Here is a 23123-nt window from a genome sequence, read left to right as displayed (position 1 = left end):
TCACAAGTACAAATAATCTCAGCTGTTCATCATGCACATGGATATTGGATGCCCCTTGGGGTGGACAGTAAACTTTGTACCATAGTGCACTGTCGTAATTGTATAGTGTAATCACAATGGTACGATATACAACAATGTTATTTATTCTAAGCTACTGGATGTGAAATCAAAAGGTTGCAAGTATATAATTGGCCGGATTCAAAACCTAAAAAAATAATAATAATTGTGACATATCCCAAACTATCAACTTCCAAATATGAAAGCTGAAAATGATTGTGATTAATGGCAACCTTGTACCAAACATAATGATATATAAATAAATAAACAAATGGCATTGTTGTATTTAATCGTTCCCCACTAAAAATACCTATTATTTCACATGTTTATGATATTTGGTCACTTGACGTTCATTTTATCATGTGTTCCTATAAGTAACGACGAGGAATGTGCAGGGCACATGGGCTGTTTTCTATTTTTTTTCAAACCTTTTTCCTTTGTTGGGGCCATATTAGGTCTACGATCAAATGCCTTTTTAAGTATAAATGTCTTGTCTTCTGCGTGAATCTCCTTGAATTGATAGACCTCAGATGGCCCCAATCAGTTTCTAAATGGGTGGAAATCGGTTGGGACCAAATCAGTTTCCAAATCATATGGTTCTCAACCCTGTTCCCCCCTTAAAAGGCCTTTTTTTTGTATTTTTTTTAAATCTTATCTACAATTTTTTTATGCATTTTTAAATTCCCACCCCATAAACTCTTATTTTAATTCTATTTTTTTATTTATTATAAATATTTTTATGAATTAACAATTCATACCTATCCAAACCGATGTGAATTACTATTTCAGCGACATGACGTGAATCTTTGGGGTGAACAATCATCCCCACTAATCCAGGTTTTGAAATGATCAAAACTGGGATTGTGAGATGTATTTTTGCTTGGAGCTTCACCATTTACACCGATTTTTTGAATGTTCGAATCACCTATTCACAACTTATTGTAGTTTATATAATATAGAAGTAGACTAGTATGGTCACACACTTAGAATTAGACTATCGTTGTTACATAGAAATGGACTAGAACATGTACAATATACACCCGTGAGAGCACAAAATATACTGACTCCCGGACCAACGTACATGTATAGTTTTTATTTTAAAATTTGAGATTACCAAATAAGTAATTTTCAAACAAGAATAATATGGAGTTAAGCCTAAACATCTGGTCAATTATTTGATATTGCTTTTTTCAGGCTGAGGTGGAGTGGTTTTTTTTTTTTTTTTTCCTTTCTTTCTCCTTCTCTCTTTTTCTTTCTTTTTTTTTTTTATTATTTATTTATTTATTTTAGGGTGAGGGGTTTGAGGTCAGTCATTAGGCAAGAAGAAAGAAAAAACATTTTGTGTAGTTTTGACCTTGCTCTAATTATATAACTGAGACTGACATGTTGTTGATGAAGAACTGCCACCAAAAACCTAATCGTACAAGCCTAAGCATGTAGCGTGTTACTAATTTCTAGCTTGTTGGACTTTTGGGTCTGTCCCTTTAGTTGCAAGGATCTCCATGGTATTTTTTTTTTTATAATATTAGAGGTTAATAGATAAACACATATAGCAATTGTATTAATGGATTTTTAGAAGGTGGAGAGAAGAAAATAAATTTTATGAAACGACTCTCATTTGAGAACAGAATAGGTTAGAGAGAATATTATAAAAAATAAAAGTTTTATTTATTTTTTGATTAAAATTACTTCATAAGTAAAAGGCCCAAAAGGGGTTGATAGAGATGAAAACTATTTCGCATGAGGGAAAAAGTGCCAGGATCCCCATGGTATTTTTTATAATATTAGAGGTTAATAGAGAAACAAATATATCTATTATGTTAAGGACCCGGTTTTTATATGGCTAAGCCCATATAGAAATGCATGCCTCTTAATAAATCTATTTTTCAGATGAATTTTTAAGACTTATTTTTCAAAGACATGTAATATCTAATATGGAGATCATTAATATGAATAAATAAGTAAATTTTAAAAGTTAAAAATAATAATTCTAGTAAGAAAACATTTGAACCGTTAGTTTCTAATATTTTTAGATGGAACACCTACTTGCATCCCATCTTTCCGCCTTTAAGATGGATGCTTTATACTGTTTTCCTTATGTTAGAAATGCAGAAATGCACTTGACCTTGCATGAAACAATTTTCCTTATGTAGAAATGCACTTGACCTTGCAATGAACAATTTTCCTTATGTTAATGGATTCTTAGATGGTGGGGAGAAGAATAAAATAAATTATTTGAGACTGTTCTCATTTGAGAATAGAGTTTGTTGGAGAGAATATTATCAAAAATATTTTTTTTGCTACTTTTATATAAGATAACCTCATGTACATTTCTTGTAAAAGGGTTAAAAGTGGTTGATAGAGATGAAAAGTATTCCACATGAGGGAAAAAATAAAATATGAAACATGACTCTCCAAACATGGCTTCCTATTTCTTTAGAGCCTATGCCCCTCTCTCTCCCCCTCCCCCTCTGTATTTTTCACTAGTAATCACAAGTCTAACATGAACTTACCGCCAGTAGATATTCTACTCAGAACAAACATATGAATGGAACCATAGGCAAATCCCCAAAATGGCACCCATATTCGGAAGGCATGTAAGCTCTGTCGAATCCTCCTGGTTTTCTTTTTTGTATGTTTGTGTTATGTTAAGATTCACCCATAGAATCCAACAATTCTTACTCCTAGTTACTTTTCTGATGTATTTGTTCCTGTCCAAGCCTCACTTTGTCGTACAAGCACATTCACATTCTCAAACTACGCCATAGCCTTTTATCATGTCAGTTTTTAATTTCTTTACATACCTACACCCTTATGTAAAAAAGCTACTTGGGAGGATTTTCTCAATTTGAGATTTTAGGATTCTTGTAAGGATCTAGAGATGATTTATTTTTTTAAAATAATTAAATATTAATTCCTTCAGATCTCATTCTTCGAGGCTCTTTATTTAATAGTGAGACATTATATTTTCTCCAAGGACATAGAGAATGAGACATTATTTTTCTCCTCAAGGATATATAGAGCGTGGTTTAAAATTGGGTGGGGGTTTGTATTATTAGGATCAATTTAGAGTGACTACTAATATAGATTAATGCAAAATCAGATCAAAATATCTATTTGAACCTCATTTAAAAATATTATCAAACACTTCACATGTATAAATCCAATCACATAAGAAGTACAAGCAATAATCTATAACTAATAATTCCTCAAATCAACAAATGAAATTCCCAAATTGTTCTCATTTATTTCATGTTTTATCCTAGCTATTAATTATACCAAATGGGCAAATATGAATTATGGAATAAACTCACCAATTGGTCCAACTAATGCATATAGAGATTAATAACAATATAGAAAGTGTGAATTAATGGTAATGGGACATAAAATAAACTTAACAGGAGCTTGTCTTAGGGTAACCGTACGAGGGTTTTAGGTGCTCCCTTATGACCAAGATACTTCTAAAATCTGTAGAGAGAGGAATTTTGAGTGAAGAGAGACTATAGCACTATAGCTTTTTGTCCCAATCCATCTCCATTTAAGCCTCAAAATTCCAACAGGTAATATTTGGCAAGAGGGATGCATGCAAAATATATTATAATAAGTTTAAAGGCAAACAAAGTGTTTTAAGAAAACAATAAAATATGGAGAAAACTCATGCCAACATGTATAAGGTGCCCACCTTATACCATACAAGTTAGACGGACATCTAAATCTTATCGAAAGATGTACTTTCAATGTCAAAAACCTTACGATAACTTGAAAATCTACATTCAATCCTAACTGTAAAATTTTAAATTTTAAAAAGGTGCAAATCGAGTAGATCTATATACATTTGAAAATATTGAAAAATATATGGTCCATGTAGCTTATTATAAGATACAATATTTTTAAGACTTAAATTTCATTTTTTTTCTTTATATTCATACTACATCTTGAGGTCAAGATGATAAATCGGAAGATTTTCTAACTGTGAAATACTCTTTTCTACTGGTTTTTTTAGGTACACCTTACTTCTTTAGTGTAAGGTGGCTACCTTATAAAATTTTTGTCCTTTCGTTTTTGTTTTTATTGTTTATGGGATGAGATTGTATACAATGAGACCATTTACTTTTAGTATAAGAAGGTCACAATTATTTATAACCAATCAATGTGAAATCTGATAGCTTGAGTTTGTCACAAAGTTCAAGAAATTTTATTTTGAACTTTGAGTTCGTCACAAAGTTCAAGAAATTTTATTTTGAACTTTGAGTTTGGTTAATGGAATAAATGCAGCCACCAAACTTTACACCCAATGATAAAGATTAATTATGATCACCTTGTAATAAAAATCGAGAAAGATTGCAAAAAACCCCAAGACTATACCTCTTATGCAACTTAACCCTAATCTAATTTTTTTTCTCACTTTTTCCCCCAAAATACATGTTTTATGCAAATACCCCCAACCAAAATAAAAATAAAAAATACCTAAACTACCATCCCACCAAAATAGGAGCTCTAGCAATGTGGTTTGGCAGTAGGGCTCCGATACTGTGTAAAGTGCAGTCTCGCAGTACGGCTCCGGCAATGTGTAAAATGCGGTGCGACAGTAGGGCTTCGACACTGGGTAAAGTGCAGTCTCGCAGTAGGGCTCCGGCAATGTGTAAAGTGCGGTGCGGCACTAGTTCTTATTGGATTATAGGGCTCCAACACTATGTAAAGGGTGGTCCAGCAATATTCAGTTTCGGTCCGGTAGTTGTCTTAGGGCGGTTCGGCACTTGTGTGCTCCGACAATGTGATGGTGGGCTCTGGAGGTCCAAAAGTCAACGTGAAATATGGCCAAAATGATTTTTGTATATAAGAAAGGTATTTTTGTCTAAAAAAATAAACTTTTTTATTAGAGGGCATTTGCATAGAAAGTTTGTTTTGAGGAGAAAAGTCAGAGAAGTTAGGTTGGGGTAAGTTGCATAAAAAGTGTGGCCTTAGTAGTTTTTTTGTAATTCTTTATAAATAAGTAAATAGTCTCGTTCTATACTTTCCTTTCAAGATATGCATCGAAGAAGTTACATTTTGAAAAATAGACCCTAAAATTGGTTCCCACATTTAGTAGTACTATCCCATGAGAGCATAAATTTTTTTGATTTCCGAGTGTTTTCACAAGCCCCATTTTGGACTTTGGACAACGAAAGGACTTATTTTTGTTCGAAACTCAACTTGGAAATTCATATACCTAGGGAGCATGGTTTATTTTTGCTCCCTCGGTCACATGATCTATTTAGAAGATTTTTTTTAATATGAAATTCTAGTAACTACTTATAATCACTTATGATTATTTTCAAAAAAAGGTTTTATTTATTTATTTTAAATTTGAGTTTTCTAACACAGATCTCAGCCTTTAAAAATTGAATGTTTCTATTCAATTTTGATATGTTATTTTTTCAAGTAATTAGAAGGTACAATTAGAAAATTTTAATGGAGGTTATCTCTTCGGAAAATTTGGGGTCTAGAATTAATTCAAAGTGGGGTTTCACCGGATACTTGAGAACGGCCACTTTGTGCATAGAAAGGCAAAGGTTACGACCTCACTCGGGGCCTGAAGAGGCAGGACCAACACCAGGTTAAGAGGTTTCACTGGATAGAGTAAATGAACAATATTAGTCCCGGGGAGTATAATAGCTTTTGGCAATTAAAAGACCCATTCGTGCTTTTTTTTCAAAACCAAACCCTTCACCAACGAGGCGACGACCACATTTCAACCGAGTGCGCAGGGTAGCTGAATAGAGAGAAGCATACGGGGACTCTATATAGAGAGAGAAGCAACCGGTGAGAGAGAGAAACAGGAAAAGAAAAGCTTTCAGTGGAGAGAGACGAAGAAAGAGAAGCTTTGTGCCGAGGGAGAGGAGCCATGGCTTTGAGAGCCGCTCGTGCGATTGCTCCCTTGACAAGGCTCTCACTGATCCGCAGTCACCACAGCACACAGAGACGGCTAATTGGAGCACTTGGTGGTGAGTAAAAAATGAGTTTTTGTATTCAAATCCTGATAACCATGTTCTTATATCTTCACTCAAGGGTCTCCATTTTACTGTGTCTAATTAACTCGTGCTTCTGATCAGAGGGCGTAGAAGAAGCTGCGCCTATGTTTGATTCTAAACCAAACTTCATCCATCCAACTTCTCTTGTGCACCCTAATGCAGTAATTGGACAGGTAATTCAAGCCCGAAATCTTGTTTTATTGAATAAAAGTTTCAACCTGATTCTTGTTATTGCTCTTTCCATTATGAACACACTAACACATGTATCTATGGTTTTTGCTTTCCATTGTTTTGTGTTGTCCATTATCCAACTTCTATGGTTTTGTTTTGTGTTGGGAACCTGGGTTTTCTCTGTTGCACTTTTGCTGAAACCCCCACTATAACAAATTCAATACCTTGAAATCAAATTGCCTTTCACCAGCAAATCGATTTTAAGAAATTCGGACATCCAAGAACTATATTTGGTGCAATAAATTTTGGAAAAATAAGAGGAAATCAAGAGAAGCAAAACAAGATCCAAAACCACAACAATGTGTTACAAAGTACAATGCAAGCGCTGTCAACACACATATACGTGGTTCACCCTAGTTGGGCTATATCTATGGGCAACGGGTAAGGAAACAATTTATTTATCGTGGAAAAATTACAAGATTAAGTAAATACAATGGTTACCTCAATTGGTAGAAAACCACTTATTCTGCTTTCCACTACCACCAAATAGCTATCAACCAACCTCCATTGATGAAGCAAATAGCTATCAACCAACCTCCATTGTTGACTCCATCACTGGTGGTCCACTTACAATGAAAAAGACTGATTAAAACCCCCAAAATAGGACACAATGGTAGTTAGAGTTTTGCCCAAAACCCCAATTTCAAGAACTCTCTTTCACAAGATCTACTCTCTTTCTTTATAAACTTGCGTATAGAGTCCCCACATAAAGGGATTCCAACAATGACCATAAATGTCCTTGAAAATGACGAAAACATTATTAGTGGTATTTTGGATCACCTACCCAACAATGTATAACTTGATACAAAATAACAGCCTTGCCTTGCTAGTCATATCCAATTATTCTTTTATCGAAAAACCTAGAGAATTTCATCAACATCCAAGCTCTCTAGCCAAATAGTCTCCATGAGAAAGTATTGTTCATTTTACTTTGTGCTTATCCTTATCGTGCAAACTCCACCTTCTTCAACACTCTCAACCTTGAATTCTTGAGGCCATGCCACCTCTCTACATGCTTTAGATGTAAACCTTCTTGCACACATACAACCATTGCTTGATTTCATCCCAAGGAGATCCTTTGTATAAGTTGTTCCCGAAAAGCCTTGTACACACTCAAAATCTTTGCAATACTTCTCCATATTTCTCAATCTTCGAATTACCCATTTCACTTCATTCCAAAATTTCCTTCCTTCACCAATCACAAGCTAATCAAGATAGCAAAAAACAAGTGAATGACAAATTCATACTAAACATGGCAATGATCAAAATCAACAGACCACACTAATCACATTGACCCTTCCTTTACCAAACTTTTAACATTGGTTCGAAGGAAATTTGAAAGAGTGATCCTGTTTCACTTCCTCTTGAGAAATCTCCAAAGCCTCACTTTCTCTTCCTTGCCAAAACCTTAATTTGCACCCTCAAGATCTTTTATTACCCAACCATGTACTCCTTGAAGAGCTTTTTTTTTATCTAAGACCAAATTTACCTTTTCATTTACAATTGTGCTCCTGAACAATTTATACAAGTTTCTTTTTCAGACTCTCTTAATCACAACTAGAATCCCTTTTGAAACTTTGAGTACTACACCTTGCCTGATAAATTTGTAACCTTCCATATCTAGAAAAGAAAGTGAAATCAATCTTTTCTTCAAATCCGACCCATGTCTCACAATTTCAAGAGTTCGAACCATTCCATCATACATCCTTATTCCAATTGTTCTACACTCATTGAATTGTTTATCATTGATGCCAAGCAACACTCAAATGGCTCATATGCATCAAACCACGATCTATGTGGGTATATACAATATGTGGCTTTACTATCAAAAACCCAAATTTGATGGTACAGATGATTATATCCCACCATTAATATCTCATCTTCTGATGTTCAACATAATTGGATGTTGATTCATCAACTTAGTGAGCTTCATTTTTAGCTTTATCTTGTTGTTCCATTTTTTAACTGGAACCCTTTGAGGAATTGACCCTCGTTGTTCCCCAACAGTTTTTCTTTGCGGTCGGTATTATCACAAAACCAATGACCTTTGTCATAAGGCCCCCTTGATTTCGATTGGTAGACTTGTCACTTGATGAATCTCTTGACAAACCACCCTATTCATCCAAGTGGCCTCCTTCTATAAGAATATCCATCCTTGAATCCTTGAATCCTTGGAACTTTCTATCTATTTATCCCCTCTTTCGAAGTCCTTGGGCAAGGAGAGCACTATAGACTGAATCCATTTTGAGGGATTCTTCGTAGTTACAACTCAAGGTACTAACAATGTTATCATAAGACTCTGGTAATGAACATAATAACATCATCGTCTTATCTTCCTCATCCATCTCGACCCCGATTCTCTCGAGTTGACAAATTCTGTTGTTAAATTCATTTAAGTGTTTTGACACTGTTATACTTTCATGAATCCTCAAATAATATAATTTTTTCAAGAACATTCAATTTTTTTAATATGTTTAAAGAAAATTAAATTTGTAAGGGATTTTGTTTGTTACAAGCTCTTTAGCTTTACCCATAAATCCACTGCTGTTTTTTTCCTACTATATTAAATAGTATTTCATTCACTAAACATAAGTGAATACTGGCGACGGCCTTCCTATCCAATTCTTCTCAATCATCATCCTCCATATTTTCTGGCTTTTTGGATTTTCCGTGCAATGCTTTATAAAAGCTTTGTTGTACTAATATATCATGAACTTTTAGTTTTCAAAGTTTCAAAAATCTTTCCTCCCATCAAACTTCTCTACTTCAAACATGTAACTAGTCATTTTCCTAAATATTTAGACGCTTCCCTTGGGCCTTTGATACCACTTGTTGGGAACCAAAACTTGGTTGACTGCTACTTTATTGTGGTGAATCCCCCACTACAAAAAATTCAATACCTCGAAACCAACCTACTTATCACTGGCAAATCGATTTCAAGAAATCCAAATATCCAAAAACTATATTTGGTGTAATAAATTTGAGAAAAATAAAAGAAAATCAAGAGAAGAAAAACAAGAAATACAAAACCGCAACAATATCCTACAAACTACAATCTAAGATTATTAAAAAAAAACTACAATCTAAGCACCACCAACACACATCTATGTGGTTCACCTTAATTGGGCTGCATTCGTAGGCAACCCATACGAAAACGATTTTGTTATCAATGAAGAATTACAAGATCGGGTAAATAAAAGGGTTACTTTCAATGTTCGAAAAAGTGTCAGGCGGCACCTAGGCGGCCGGGGGGGTCCAGGCTGCGTAGCTCCTGGGCAGGCGCCTAGAACCTAGGCGGCCTAGTAGAATAAAAAGTTGTTTTAAGGTCAGATTTTGTATAAAAAATTAAAAAATACATATTGATACATATTTTAGTCCATTATTCCATGCATTTCAAATTCAAATATCAAAGTTTTAAGTTTAAACTTTGAATCATTAGGCATAAGAGCATTAGACCATATCCACAGTCCATACTATAATCCAAACTCCATACACTCCATAGTCCATACAAAAACCCTCTAATAGACCTATAAAATCTCCAAACTAGGTCTAATCTCAATGGGTGATGTTTAGATTGATTCCTTGTAACTTTGAGAAACCATTCGATCCTATGGAAATCACAATAATCTAGTTTTTTGAAGTTTCTATCTCTCTAAAATGGGCTCTAATGGGGTTTAGGTTTGACGTGAACCTAAACCCCACTTTTTAGAATCTTTTTTTTTATCAAACCTCCAAAAAATGCCCCTTAATGGTAGAGATTTTCGCCCCTCGGCGGGTGCTGGTCTTGGGCGGCCACCTAGGGGCAGGTGCTTATTTTTACCGCCTAGGCTTGGGCGAGGTGCCCAGTCCCCCTGGACTGCCTAGGTGCTAGGTGGTCCGCCTTTTGGAACAATGGTTACCTCACAATTGGTAGCGAACCGCCAATTGTCTTTTCGATTACGACAGAAGAAGTATCGATCCAACCTCTATTGTCTGAGTCCATCACCATGGATCCGCCTACTATGGAAAACGCTGATGAAAACGCCCGAAATTGGGCACAACGATAGCTAAGGCTTTTCCCAAAACCCCAATCTTAACCTTTACGAATGCTCTTCCTCACAAGATCTACTCTCTCTTTCTCTCTACACAATGGCGTATAAAACCGTCACATAAAGTATTTTTACAATGACAGTAAACGCGTTTGACAATGAGAGAAACACTATTAGGAGTATTTTTTTTTCTAGTTTTTGGGTTTATTCATTTTCATTTTCTCCTTTTTATACTTATAAAAACCATCTATCTTTCTTTGATTCATTTTTAAGTGATTGTTGCCACTTTTTTCATTTGTTCATTAGGTGAATTGAGAACTCACAAGTATTATGAACAATGGAGTCAGCGCCTTCCTACCTCCTAGAGAGGTATATAACCAGAGTCATTATCCCGAATCTGAGACCCAAAGAGATGAGGCTTCGTCCTTGTTTCTTAGTTTTGCTTCTAGGAGTGGAATCGTATGTTAAAAAAGGTGGAGGCGGCCGCCTAGGCTGGCGCCCAAACACAAAGGCGCGCCCAAACGCAAAGGCGCGCCCAAACACAAAGGCGAGCGGTTTGTATCACTAAGGGAAGGGGTTGGGGTGGGGGCCGTATGTTTTGTGGGTATGTGTTTTGTAAATGTGTGTGTGTGTGTGCGTGTGCGTGTGCACGCGTGTGCATGCGTGTGCGTGAGGTCTCGCATGAAATTCTTAAAGTTTATTGTCTTTTTTTTCTTTTGGATCTATATTAGTGAGAGAGAGGTCTCGAACACTTGGAGGATATGTCGTGAGAGAGAGAGAGAGAGAGAGAGAGAGAGAGAGAGAGAGAGAGAGAGAGAGAGAGAGAGAGAGAGAGAGAGAGAGAGAGAGAGTCTGTGAGAGAGAGAGAGAGAGAGCGAGAGAGAGAGTTTGTGAGAGAGAGGACCTCACAGCGAACACTGTAGGCCATGCCATCTTCTTCTTACATTGAAAGAGGGAGTGTGTATGTGTGTGTGTGTGTGTGTGTGTGAGAGAGAGAGAGAGAGAGAGAGAGAGAGAGGCCGCGCATCGAACACTTGGAGTCCATCTTTTTCTTGTTCTTCTCATATCTGGAGAGAGTAGAGAGTCTTATCTTTTTTTTTGTTTGGAAGAGATAGGCGCTTGCCTTAGGCATACCTGCCTAGACCCCACTCCTAGGTGGGGTCATTGTTTATGAAGAGCAGTTCATGTGCCGGTTAATTCAGATATGGATAATAGACTTCATGTTTTTTATGCATCTCTTGCATTTTTCTCTTTGTTAAGGACTGTGAGGCGTCACCATCTGATAGTGATGTGAACATATCATTTTCATTTTGTGCACCTTTACTTGTTAGCGACAATGATTTTAAATAGCGAATTAAAACTCGGCAAGGACTTGCTCAGGTTCCTCAGATTCGGCATTTTGGAACCAAAACCATGGGAACCGGCCTAGTCTGGTCGGTTTCCAATGTTATAGTATTTTTTTCTTAGTATTCGGTTGACTCTGTCAGCCTGACCTGGGCTTGGGACCTAGCGCGTCTCTACCCATGTCCTTGTTTTGAACCACTCGTTTTGAATTAACATGTACCAGCCCAAAGTCCTTGTTTTGAACCTCTCATTTTGACGAAAACAACCTCATATACAAGAAGTTTTGACTATAATAAGAACTTTGGATGGTTTCTTTTGGGAAGTATAATAACTTAAGTAGGGTTTGTGCCTTGTCAAGCTTTAATTTGTATACAATTGAGTTAATATATTTCTCAAAAAAAAAAAAGTTGTATACAATTGTTCGAAAGAATGAATACTATTTCTGAGTTGGGGTTAAACCGTAGGTACTATCAAAATGACATTGTTAGAAAGAGGTGGGAAACTCTATGAATGTGTAACAAGCAAAAATAATACTTGTTGAACATGTTTAATGCAAAAATAAAATAATTTAGCAAAAAAATAAAAAATAAAATAAACAATGACGGAACTTCACTTTCAAGGGGTAGAACAATACAACAGTGCTGACGGTTAACATATCCAAAAAAAAAAGAAAGAAAAAAAACCAATAAAAAAGAGTTGATAGCAATATTTTCTCCATCCATCAATACATAATGATACATCATGTAGAAGCTTCTACTCTAACTTAGGTAGGAAGTTATGAAATGGCAACTCAATTTGAAATGGAGTTTGAGACAACATTGCTTGTTTCATAACCATCAAAGAGGAAAACATGGATTGTTATTGTTTCCTACTCTTAGTTGAGTGGGTTATTATCGATAATGGATTATGGCTATATGGTTAATGAGCAGGATTGTATGATTCATAAGCGAATACTAATCTAAATCATATGTCAAATATGATTTTGTCTATTTTTTGGGGTGAGTTAGTATTGGTTCTGCTTAGTCAACTAAGTTGCTGCACTGTACTATTGGATGTCTGCTTAAATTTTTTTAAGTATGCCTATTCTATTACTTGCAACCTGTCCCAAAGGGTTCTTTAGGGACACTATACCAAACACCAATGGACCATGTAATATTCCATTGGGCCATCACTGTCTGTTGAAATAATCAACGATAAAGCAAGTTTAGGACGACCAGGGCATAGCATGATCCCAGTGGCGGATTGTGCTCTTTCTCCCCTCTCGCCATTGCTGCCAGTAATTTAATTGGTTGATGATGACACAATGGAGTATTTTTTTATTGAAAAATCAATATTTTTATAAGATTATATTGTTTTCAGTTGTTCATATGCTTCACTTGTTGGAAACTAATTTTTTGATGTGCAGGGGGTATCAGTGGGTCCTTTCTGTACTATTGGTTCGGCCACAAAAGTTGGAGATTTCTGTCAACTACATCCAGCAAGCCATATTTTTGGGAATACAGAATTAGGAGACGGTTGCATTGTGTTAACGTGCGCTTATGTCCTTACTAAAAAAGTACCATATCCAAAATGTTTATCACCATCATTATTATTATTTTTGTCTAAGAAGAGTTAGGACCTTAAAGTTTCCCTTAACATGTCCCAAGCCCAATAAAAGAAGTGGGTTGTGTTAGATAGTCAACCAACTTAAAAATTTGCCAAAACTTTCTATGAATCCTGAAGCTGACCCTAAATAGTTGGGACAAGGCTCTGATGATGATGGTTATTTTATTATTGTTATTATTAGAGTAAATCATATATATAGTTATTATTTTTATAGTTTTTATTCTTTTGCTTTTTGACAAGGGAGACTTAATTCATGACCATGCTAATTACAAAGACGTTCGTATACTTCTTAATTCGTCAATTGTGCATTATTTTACATTTCTTCTGAAGTTTATGTAAAGTTATTAAATTAATTAAATTTCAAAAGAATTTGATTAATATAATAGCAATTTTGTCAGGCAGTGGCGCTATTGTTGGTGCAGAGCTGCCAGGTCGTACTGTCATTGGATGCAATAACATCATTGGGCATCATGCTGTGATTGGTGTAAAGTGTCAAGATATGAAATACAAGGTTAGTTTGAATGACCATATAGTGATGTTTCTTGTATGGTTAGACCCATTTTCCGGAGAAATACTGTAAAGCCCATGAAGGTGGCATATGTGACATGTATGCCAGATCGCTCTTTGATTGGTCGTTGGAATCATTGTTTGCATGGTGTTATGATTCAATATCTAATATGTATTATGATTTGCTATGTTCGTTTTTGCTAATGTTTTACCTGTCTTTATGTTGAGCATGATGTTAGTGTTGGGGTTTGTGGCCTTAAAGGCCTAGAGAGAATGTATATAAAATTATTTATAGTGGATTGTGCACTTTAGTGGGATTGTACTGTTACTGACTGACTTAGGGTTAGGCGGTCTATAGCCCAGATCATGTTCAAAACCCTTACCCCTCGGCATGTGGCACTATCGTAGAGGGCTTATTGAGGGTCATACCTTGTTGAGATTGGAGAGATGCCCAAGGATGTTGTTTGTAGGCGAGGAGAGCTGTGTGGTTTCCTGTGTGTGGAGGAAGGGCCTGTGAGAGTGATGGCCAAATCCTTAACAAAACTTCCAAATGGCATGTACATATGACTGCATTTGAAAAGCAACCCTATATAAAGGGACATATGTACATGTGCATAGAGAGCGCCCCCTTGCACTATGTGTGCATTTGACTTGCTCTTTGGGAGAACTTGTAATCCACGTACTAAGACTGTGGATCTATGGTTTATTGGTTAACTTTGATGGGCCAATCATGAGTCCCTACACTTGAAGTGGGTCATGGGTCTCATTGGATTAGTTTGAGAAGACAATAGTGGATCATGGATCCTGGCACGGGTGGAGTACCTTGATATGCGCTTGTTTGTGTCACATTAGGCACCTATCAATTTTTAAATTGTATTTTTGTGTGTTTTAGATTTTGTGGAACTCCAGAAATATTTTGTTTTTAACTAAAAATGTTTCACAACGAATTTTGAGAACTTTTAGAATTGTATAAACTAATTTTAAATGCGTAAAAACCCTATGTGTATTTATGGAATTTTTAAAATTGCATGGGCATTCTGGAAAATTTATTAAATTGCGTGGGACCCACATGGAGGGGCTAAGGGCCTAGCGCAACAATTTTTTGTTATTAAATTGTGTGGCACATGTTCTTTTTCTTATAAATTATTTTTTTGAATATTTTTCTTAGTAATATCTTTTTGGTTAAAAATATTCTTTCAAGATTGTCTTAGTGATTTTCTTATTATCTAGTAATCTTTGACCAAGGATGAATTAATTAGAAGTCCTAATCATCTCTTTGTAAAAGAATGGGATTTCTAAATTATTCTAGATTGTTCTAAATCATTCATGAGGATAAGTTTTGACTTGTTAAAGTTCTAGATGGATTAGAAGTGGATATGGGTCAAGTCTTTGGGGATAAGGTTCCTAAAAATTCATTCTAGATCATGATGGCTGATCTTGGAAATGAATGATTCATATTAAATTTCTCTTTCACCCCACTAATTACCTAAATAATTCTAGATCATGTTAAATTCCTAATTTGACTGAGAATTCTTGGTGCTAAAGGTCTATAAATAGCGGGGTTCTTCCCCTCAATTCTTGTCATCTGATCTCTCTTCTCTCTCTCTCCTCCACGCCTCTGTCTCTCTAAGTTTCTCTCTCTAAATAGTGGCACACCACCCTCCCCAAGTCTCTAGGGTGGCACTCCTTGCAAAAGAGGGAGAAAAAGAGAGGGGCATGCCTAGCCCTAGGCTTAGAGGTTTGTTCCTTGCTTGCCTGCCCTAATTTTTTAGAGGGTCTTCTTAGTGAAACCCTAGTTGTGTTTGTTGCTCTCCCCGTAAACAACTCAGCAAGGGTGTGCCAGAGGTGCTTTCCAGTTCAGATTTGAGAGTTATACCGGATTCAAAATTCTAAATGCGCTATTGTTCAGGTGATAGGTTGTGGGGTGTGCTAAGCCCTAGAAAGGGTAACCCCAGATAAAAGTCAGTAAGTCTTCCCTTATTTATTTAGTTTTATTTGCTGCTGTATTTATCTTATAGTTGCTTTTTAAAGTCCCAATATTATATTCCATTGAATAAAGGTTATTTTTTGGCATAGAGTTTATTAAGATCCTAGATCATACTTGGCATGTTTTATTGTATTTGTGGCACCTGTAAGTAGAATTTCGAGCAACTAATAAAACAAAAATAAAAAAAAGTTTGTTTACAGTCTGGAATTCTACATTGCCACTTCTTTCAGTTAGAGCCATTTATTATATATCCCATTTATTTGTTCATCATGCAAGTTGGTTTAAGTGAAAAGCTTTAAAAAGGCAAATGGAGGGCCCAAAAGGATATGGATGATAGTAGTGAGAAGAGATATAGTGACCTATGGTCTGCCGAGTTTATAGCCCTTGATAGAGAAGAATGGTGGAACGAGATTCATGTAGCCGACCTCAAATAGTTGGGATAAGGCTCGGATGATGATGATGATCCCATTTATTTAGTCATCATCAAAGGTTATTGGAAACATTTATCTTGACTTAGTAGTTGTGTTGTATTCAGACAAATCTGGTCATAATATTTTGTTGTTTGCCTCACCTTTCAAGGTTGAGATCATTTTGAAGCAACTTGGAGCTTTGCATCTATACTTTATTTGGGATCTTTTGAGTGTGTGTGTGTGTGCGCGCATGCGCTTAATGGTTCAGAATGAATCTATAGACAGATTGGACGTCCATGAATTAATTTAATTTTTTATTTTTATCCTTTTAGAAATCCAATTCTTGTGAATTTGGAGCGTATGTGCATCTAATTAGGGCTGTTTCAAGGTTATTCTGATCAATTTTTTGTTTGAATAATTTTTATATTTTTTTGGGTATGCCTAAGTTATAGATTCTATTAGCGAAATTTCATGTGATTGAATTTGGAGGAAGAGAAAAGAAAAGAAATTAAAAAAATAATGCAATGTGGGCCTATCCAGTAGTGCAGATTCAATCTCTGCCATTGGGTGTACAAACTGTTGTATGTAAGTAGGCGTAGAAGAGTTATTTCCTATACACACACACACACACACACACCTATGTTATCCTGCTGCCTGTTATTTTGCTGTTAGTGATAAGATAGTACATAATAATGCCTAAGATCATAGTCTTACTAGAGGATACATGTTTAGAGATATTCACCGCTAACTATAAACTAATCTAAAGGAATCAAGAAGGAAGAAGTTTAATGCCTTTTGACCCGTAACTGTGAGCCAGTATTATGAACCTCCTGTGAAATCATTAATTACAGAAAAGATATCATATCATAGCATATTCCTGAGGAAATCAGGCACGTTCCTCCACATACGGGAATGGTCTAAGATAGTACTGCATGTGTGTGTGTGTGTGTGGTGTGTGCGTGCACACTCTTTTGATGGGTTACTGTTGTCCATTTTGTTATTCCTGCTTAGGGCTTCTTGATAGTCTTGGTATCCCTGTTGTAGACAATTCTGGTGATTTAATGCACCTTATGCGCTTTATGGCAGCCATCAAAAAATTGTGCATTTCATGTGAGCTACCTCAGCCATGCTGAGTGTGTTTTTGTTTTCTTTATACTTTGTGATGTAATTTATAGAAAGATCAAGATATTATATACCAAAGCGTATGAAGAGAAAAGATAAGTCATTCCCTATTAACAAGAAATGATCTAGTCCTTGGAATATAGTTTATAATAGAAAACTTCAACTGACCATTGCATTTTTTGTTTCATTCGTCCCCTAAATTGAATGAATATAGGAATTTGTGGCTGCAGGTCCATGTTGCCCATCAGTGTATCTGGGGTCTGTATAAGATTGTGGCTTCACGTTTATTGTGAAGCATTTTAGGGAGGTCACAAGTCTAGAATGAGGAAGTTTTCTCAAGTGGTGCGAAAGTTTTAATGAGGTATTGGTGACGGATGAGACAGTTGAACCTAGGTTTTTAACAATTTGTTCTTGGTAAGGATTGTGATTATCCAATTCATACTTCAGTATGTGCTTTGGGAGGAGGGAGAAGTTGCTTTGGACCAGATTGAATATGGATTTGAGTTTTAGAATTAAAAGCTAACACTTTGGTTGTTAAAAATAACAGTTTATTTTATAGGCACTTGTGAACATTGCTTGAGGAGCTATTATAGATACTTTCCTCAATGGTGACTATAGAGTGATTATAGATGCCATTTAAATTTAGATGCCATTTAGTAATCTTGGTTCACTTATCATAAAGAAAGAAGAAAGAATGACTTTTTATTCATTTTGACTCCTTTCTGTTGTATGGTGATAATAATAGTGCTGTCCTTTTGTTGTAAGTTATTTGAAGTTTGTCATTTGCGACCATCATTGGTTTTGTGGCTTATGGATCATACTATGGAATTAATACTATAATGGTTTACTGAACTCCAAGTCTGTATACTTTTAGTCTTCTTATATACATTTTGTTTGCTTGAATTCGTAAAAGGCATTTAATGTGTCACTGTATTGACATATTCCAAAAGAATGCTCTGGATTGGCCGTGGGGATTTGACATCAAATGGCCTGCACTTTCTATGTACATTAGTTTCTCTTGATCATATCTTGGTGCAAATATTTTCTCATTTTTCACTATTGTCTTCGTCCCCAATGGAAGATTTACTGCTACCTATGTCGGCATGTTATACCTGATCAAGGCAACCAATTTTATTGTTATAACTTATGCTCCTTGCAGGACGGGGATGACTGTTTCCTCTATATTGGCAACAATAATGATGTCCGAGAGTATTCTTCTATCCATCGGTCTTCAAAATCGAGTGACAAAACAGTATGAATGCATTGGGTCATGAACCATTTATTGTGGATTATTTGTTCATCAAGAAATCTTAAAAGTTTCAAATATCAGTGATCTTTAGCAATGCCTGATCCTTTAGAATTTTCAACGGTTTAGGTGGGATCAAAAAATTGTAGACTAGGAGTCAATTTTGAACTTAATTCAATTGAGAAAAGCATTAATGAAATTCGGCCATCTTTAGGAAAATTTCCCGACATTAGGCCATTTTATAAAACTTCAAGTTCCAAGTTTCATCAAAATCGACTGGATTTTGGTTTAAAACATGTTCTTATAGCTGGCAGATATAACTTTTAGCTCTAGTAGTATACATATTTGTAATGATAAAACATCGGCCCATATTTTCTTTTGATTAGCAAAAAGATTGGCTCACACTAAGAGTTCAGTGGAACTTCACCATTTACGATCTAACAAATGGAAATTATTATTAGGTTATTGGTGACAACAATCTCATCATGGGGTCCTGTCATATTGCTCACGATTGCAAAGTGGGTAACAACAATATTTTTGCGAACAGTACCCTTGTGGCAGGGCATGTGGAAGTAGAAGTAAGTCCTTTCCTTTGCAGAAGCATATGCTTGTGCATTTTGCGCGTTTATCATTATTCACTGTGAGGTTTCTTAAACTTTTAGGACCATATACATACTGGAGGGGCAGTTGTGGTTCATCAATTCTGCCACCTAGGATCACATTCATTTGTTGGTGGGGGTTCTGTGGTATGAAATTAATTTCAGGCCTATATTTATTTTGTACAAACGATTGCCATAATCCAATGAATTATGGTATAGTGTATTCCCAAGGAATCCACGATCTGTTCTCAATGATGCACACCAGATATTAATCTTAGTGAGACCCACCAGGACATTCAGCCAGGTTCAGTTGGTCGCTGGAAACATTGCCCCTGTGGCATGTCATATACCATTCTCCATTGGATTATGGTGTGCTTTCCCTTGCATTGCATTTCTTTTAATGAAATGATTCTATAATTGGAATTTGTGTCTTTTATTTATTTTTTCTGTAGGGGGTTTTATGGGGGGCAATGTAATGATTTGGATTCTATTGGGATTGACCAGGTGGCTCAAGATGTCCCAAGATATATGATGGTTGCTGGCAACCGAGCAGAGCTTCGTGGTTTGAATTTGGAGGGACTCCGGCGACATGGATTCACCGGACTGGAGGTGCAAATTTCATGTAGTTTTCCCTATTTGATCATATTGGGCATGTCTATGTAGTGATTTTCAGATTAAGACATAGTTTTTATGACAACCTCTTATTTGGTGTTGCAGCGTACTGTTGTTTATGACAGCTTGGCTTAATCTAGGTGTCAGACGTAGCAAACCTTTTCATGACAAAATTAAGAAACATTTCTTAAGTAGTAAAAGGAACAAAAAATTAAGAAAACTAGATAATGGGATAGTCCCAGATAAAATGGGAAACATCATCAAAGACTAGAGTTCATGCTCATAGAACATGTCAAATTTGGTATTTCCATGTTTTTTAGGCCATCCAATTCATTATACATATTACATGTTATTTGATTTTCTTAGTAAATTTCAAACAAACAACGTACCCCAATTTTTTGAAACAGTAGATTTTTAACATTTATGGGTGCACCTCAAGCAAGTTTAGATCATGGTAACTTTTAGAGACTGCAGGAAATAACTTGATTCTCTCTAGTTCTTAATTCTGCAAGATACAAGCTCTAAGCACATGATAAATGAAAGGGATATAAGATACCTAGGAAACCACAATTGGATACATGAGGAGAAAAAAGAGCATAATGGGTGTAAAAGTGAGGCAATAATGGAGTGCAGAGAAGTGAACCACATGAACTTTTTGGGTAAATCAGCTGTTTTAAATCCAAAACCTCAAGTTTGCAATAACAACTGCCCTCCAGCTGAGCAATGGGCTTCAACCTGGAACAACATGATATGAATAATTGCTGGAACAACTCTTCCTTTACCTTTCAAAAAATATCAACAATAGAGCGTAAGTTAATTGCTTGTAATTCTCTAACAATCTTTCACCCAAGATATTTGACAAATTAAAACTTTAATTAGCAATGACTGGTAGTGGTTAGAATCTGGATTATTGCCTCAATTTTGTTATGCCAGTGCATGATTACTAGGTTCTATTTTTGATACACTTAATGGCTATGTTACATGGATTCTTCTATTTGGGTGCCGTACCTGTGCCAGACGTGTAGCGACACACTTAGTGACATAGATGCTTTTGGATTCTTCTTCTTGTTTATTGACCATTTATTATATTATTTTAGAGACTTGGCATTTTCTATTTTGAGTAGACACATGATGACATGAACTTTGAAAATGTCTATGAAACTTCTGAAATATCTATGAATTCAGCCAATTGAGGTGTAATTGATTATCTCTTGCTCCTCATCATGAAATGGACTACTAGTAAAACATTTATGGATTTGGTTATCCATGAATGCACAAGTAGATGTGATAGATTCCTACTTTGCGTATGTGTGTTCCATTTATCATAAAAATTGGTATTATTACTATTTATTTCTTAGTCATAATGGGACTCAGTCAAACGGTTTTGCATTTATAATGAGCATGTAAATATTCTACGTGATTTTTGTGAACTTCAATTACATCTATCTATTTATTCAAATGAACTCGGTGAGGTCAAAAGTTTATGTATTGACTAAAAGATGATAATTTTGTTACCAGTCATGCAATTTAATGAACGTTCATCATTTTTATCATTCCCTATTATTATTTCTGTTGTTGTTATTGTTGTTGTTGCTGTTATTATTATTATTATTTAAATATATTTTTTATCACTTCTTTTACAATCATGTGTCCCATTTTATTTATAACATGGTTGCATTTGGGTTTGATTGAAGATTTTTGTCATCGAAACATGTGTCTTGTCTTCCATTGATTTTTGTTCATTTTCAGGATTATTATTCGAAAATTTGTGCTGTATTTCTGTGATTGGACTAACATGCACCTATTATATCTTAATTAGTGAAGCATTAAATCAATGATAGTAGTTTGGCTTTGGAAATTTATCTTGATAGGCATGGCCTGTCTCTCTTTGTTGCAAGAATTCTTAAAGATCGAATGCTTGAGGAGGGCTTACCGAAAGATATTCATGCCCACTGATGCAAACTCATGTAGCATCATTGATCGGCTTGACAAAGTGGTAATGATTTTATTAATTTCTTATGATATCATCTTTTTAAATTTTGTCAATAGTTCACCTCTTGACAAGAATTGATAAAACAAATCTCTTCTGGTCTTTCTTCTATTGTTTATTGAGAATGATCTTCTGTCATGGACTTGGTGCAGCAAGATAATGAAGAATTGGCTCATGTGGCAGTTGTGAGTTCAATGGTACAATCGATCCGTGATTGTTTTGGACAAAGTCGTCGTGGAATTTGCAGAAATGGTGAGATTATTATATCTAATATGCCCCATAAAATTTGAAGATGATTTTCAGGAAATGAGTTAATAATCCCCATTCTTCTTTGAGATGGCCTAAATCTCTCTCTCTCCCATACACACACATACACATTTAGTTTGTGGTCACATTGTCTTTTCAAGGTACTTTTCATTTTGGAAAAATAATCAAGGTATGTGGCACTCTCTCTCTCTCTCTCTCTCTCTCTATCTCTCTCTCATGCACACACATCTGCTTTTGCTGTCACCCTATCTTTTGGAGGTAATTTTTATCGGGATATAAAGTCAAGGTAAATAACTGATGTTTTGTTGTTAAATCACTCACAAAATGCTACAATTCCGAAAAAAGAAATTCATTTGCAAAATTCATGCTTTCTATGCTTTTTATTCACCTTATTATTTCTTTTGTTTGCTCTATATGGTACCGTCTAAATGGCATTCGTCTTATCATCTTCTGGGCTGCGATTTTTTTATTTTATAAAAGAAGGCATGGTAACGAAATCTTGAATTTTGAAGACCTACAAATGCTCTCTCTCACTCTCTTGTGTTTGCATCTAGTAGAGTGCTCCCATGGGTTTGGTCCTTTCAATGCCAAAAAAAAATGGGGGTGTTCCGGCAATTTATCCGAAGGTTTTGATTTTCTGAACCTGTTTACTGTTGTTCTCTTATGTTCATTTCTTTTAATGCAGGGTTCGCCAAGGAAGCATAATTGCGCAATGTGAATTATCTGTTGTATGTCTGGCCTCATCCATGATCTGAGCCATTCAGATTGGTTTTACTTGGAAGCAGCTGGCATGTGATAGCAGATACATGGCTCCTGTGGGATAATGTATTTGTGATGTATAGTTTCTTGTTGCGGCTATTTATGGAGGGAAGGGGGGGGTGTAGGAGAGAGCTGTATTTTTCAAAGAAAGATGTTGGATAAACATCCACTCTCATTCATTATTTAGTGAGTCGTGGGTGATATATATATAATAGTTTTGTACATCAATATTTTGGATAAGTTACACTCAAATCTTAAAACAAGAATTCAACGTAAAAAGATTACAAATAGATCAATGATATGATCACACATGTAAAAAATTCTCTCTCAACACCTTACCTCAAGCTG

At 35.6% G+C, this 23123-nt stretch overlaps 1 protein-coding gene across 17 annotated transcripts; it reads left to right on the top strand.

Annotated features, from left to right (window-relative positions):
• The first annotated feature begins 5869 nt into the window (after positions 1 to 5869).
• Positions 5870 to 23003, top strand: LPXA (bacterial transferase hexapeptide repeat-containing protein). Of its 17 annotated transcripts, none has more exons than XR_016055814.1 (11): positions 5870 to 6041; positions 6150 to 6241; positions 13077 to 13201; positions 13679 to 13787; positions 18462 to 18554; positions 19010 to 19126; positions 19211 to 19294; positions 19652 to 19756; positions 21658 to 21755; positions 21902 to 22001; positions 22702 to 23003. XR_016055814.1 is itself a non-coding variant. In XM_088867256.1 (11 exons), exons 1-11 carry the CDS (start codon positions 5942 to 5944, stop codon positions 22719 to 22721), a joined length of 1032 nt encoding a protein of 343 aa, XP_088723382.1. In that variant the 5' UTR covers positions 5870 to 5941; the 3' UTR covers positions 22722 to 23003. The 17 variants fall into 17 exon arrangements, 11 of the variants coding, with proteins under 11 accessions (XP_088723382.1, XP_088723388.1, XP_088723387.1 ...); XR_016055811.1 differs by having other exon boundaries at positions 19652 to 19769; positions 21669 to 21755; XR_016055813.1 differs by having other exon boundaries at positions 19652 to 19769.
• Positions 23004 to 23123: the final 120 nt, after the last annotated feature.

This window comes from Amborella trichopoda, chromosome 5 (genome assembly GCF_054954075.1).
Source record: "Amborella trichopoda isolate Santa Cruz 75 chromosome 5, AtrichopodaSantaCruz75HAP2 v2.0, whole genome shotgun sequence".
In the NCBI taxonomy this organism is placed as follows: domain Eukaryota; kingdom Viridiplantae; phylum Streptophyta; class Magnoliopsida; order Amborellales; family Amborellaceae; genus Amborella; species Amborella trichopoda.
This window is presented reverse-complemented; position numbering and strand designations above follow the sequence as displayed.

Bases quoted from the DNA above. Each gene is read 5' to 3' on its own strand.
- LPXA (XM_088867256.1), top strand. From the start codon at position 5,942: ATGGCTTTGAGAGCCGCTCGTGCGATTGCTCCCTTGACAAGGCTCTCA. The intron at 6,242-13,076 runs GTAATTCAAGCC...TTTGATGTGCAG, and splicing joins CTAATGCAGTAATTGGACAG to GGGGTATCAGTGGGTCCTTT. The intron at 19,295-19,651 runs GTATGAAATTAA...GGGATTGACCAG, and splicing joins TTGTTGGTGGGGGTTCTGTG to GTGGCTCAAGATGTCCCAAG.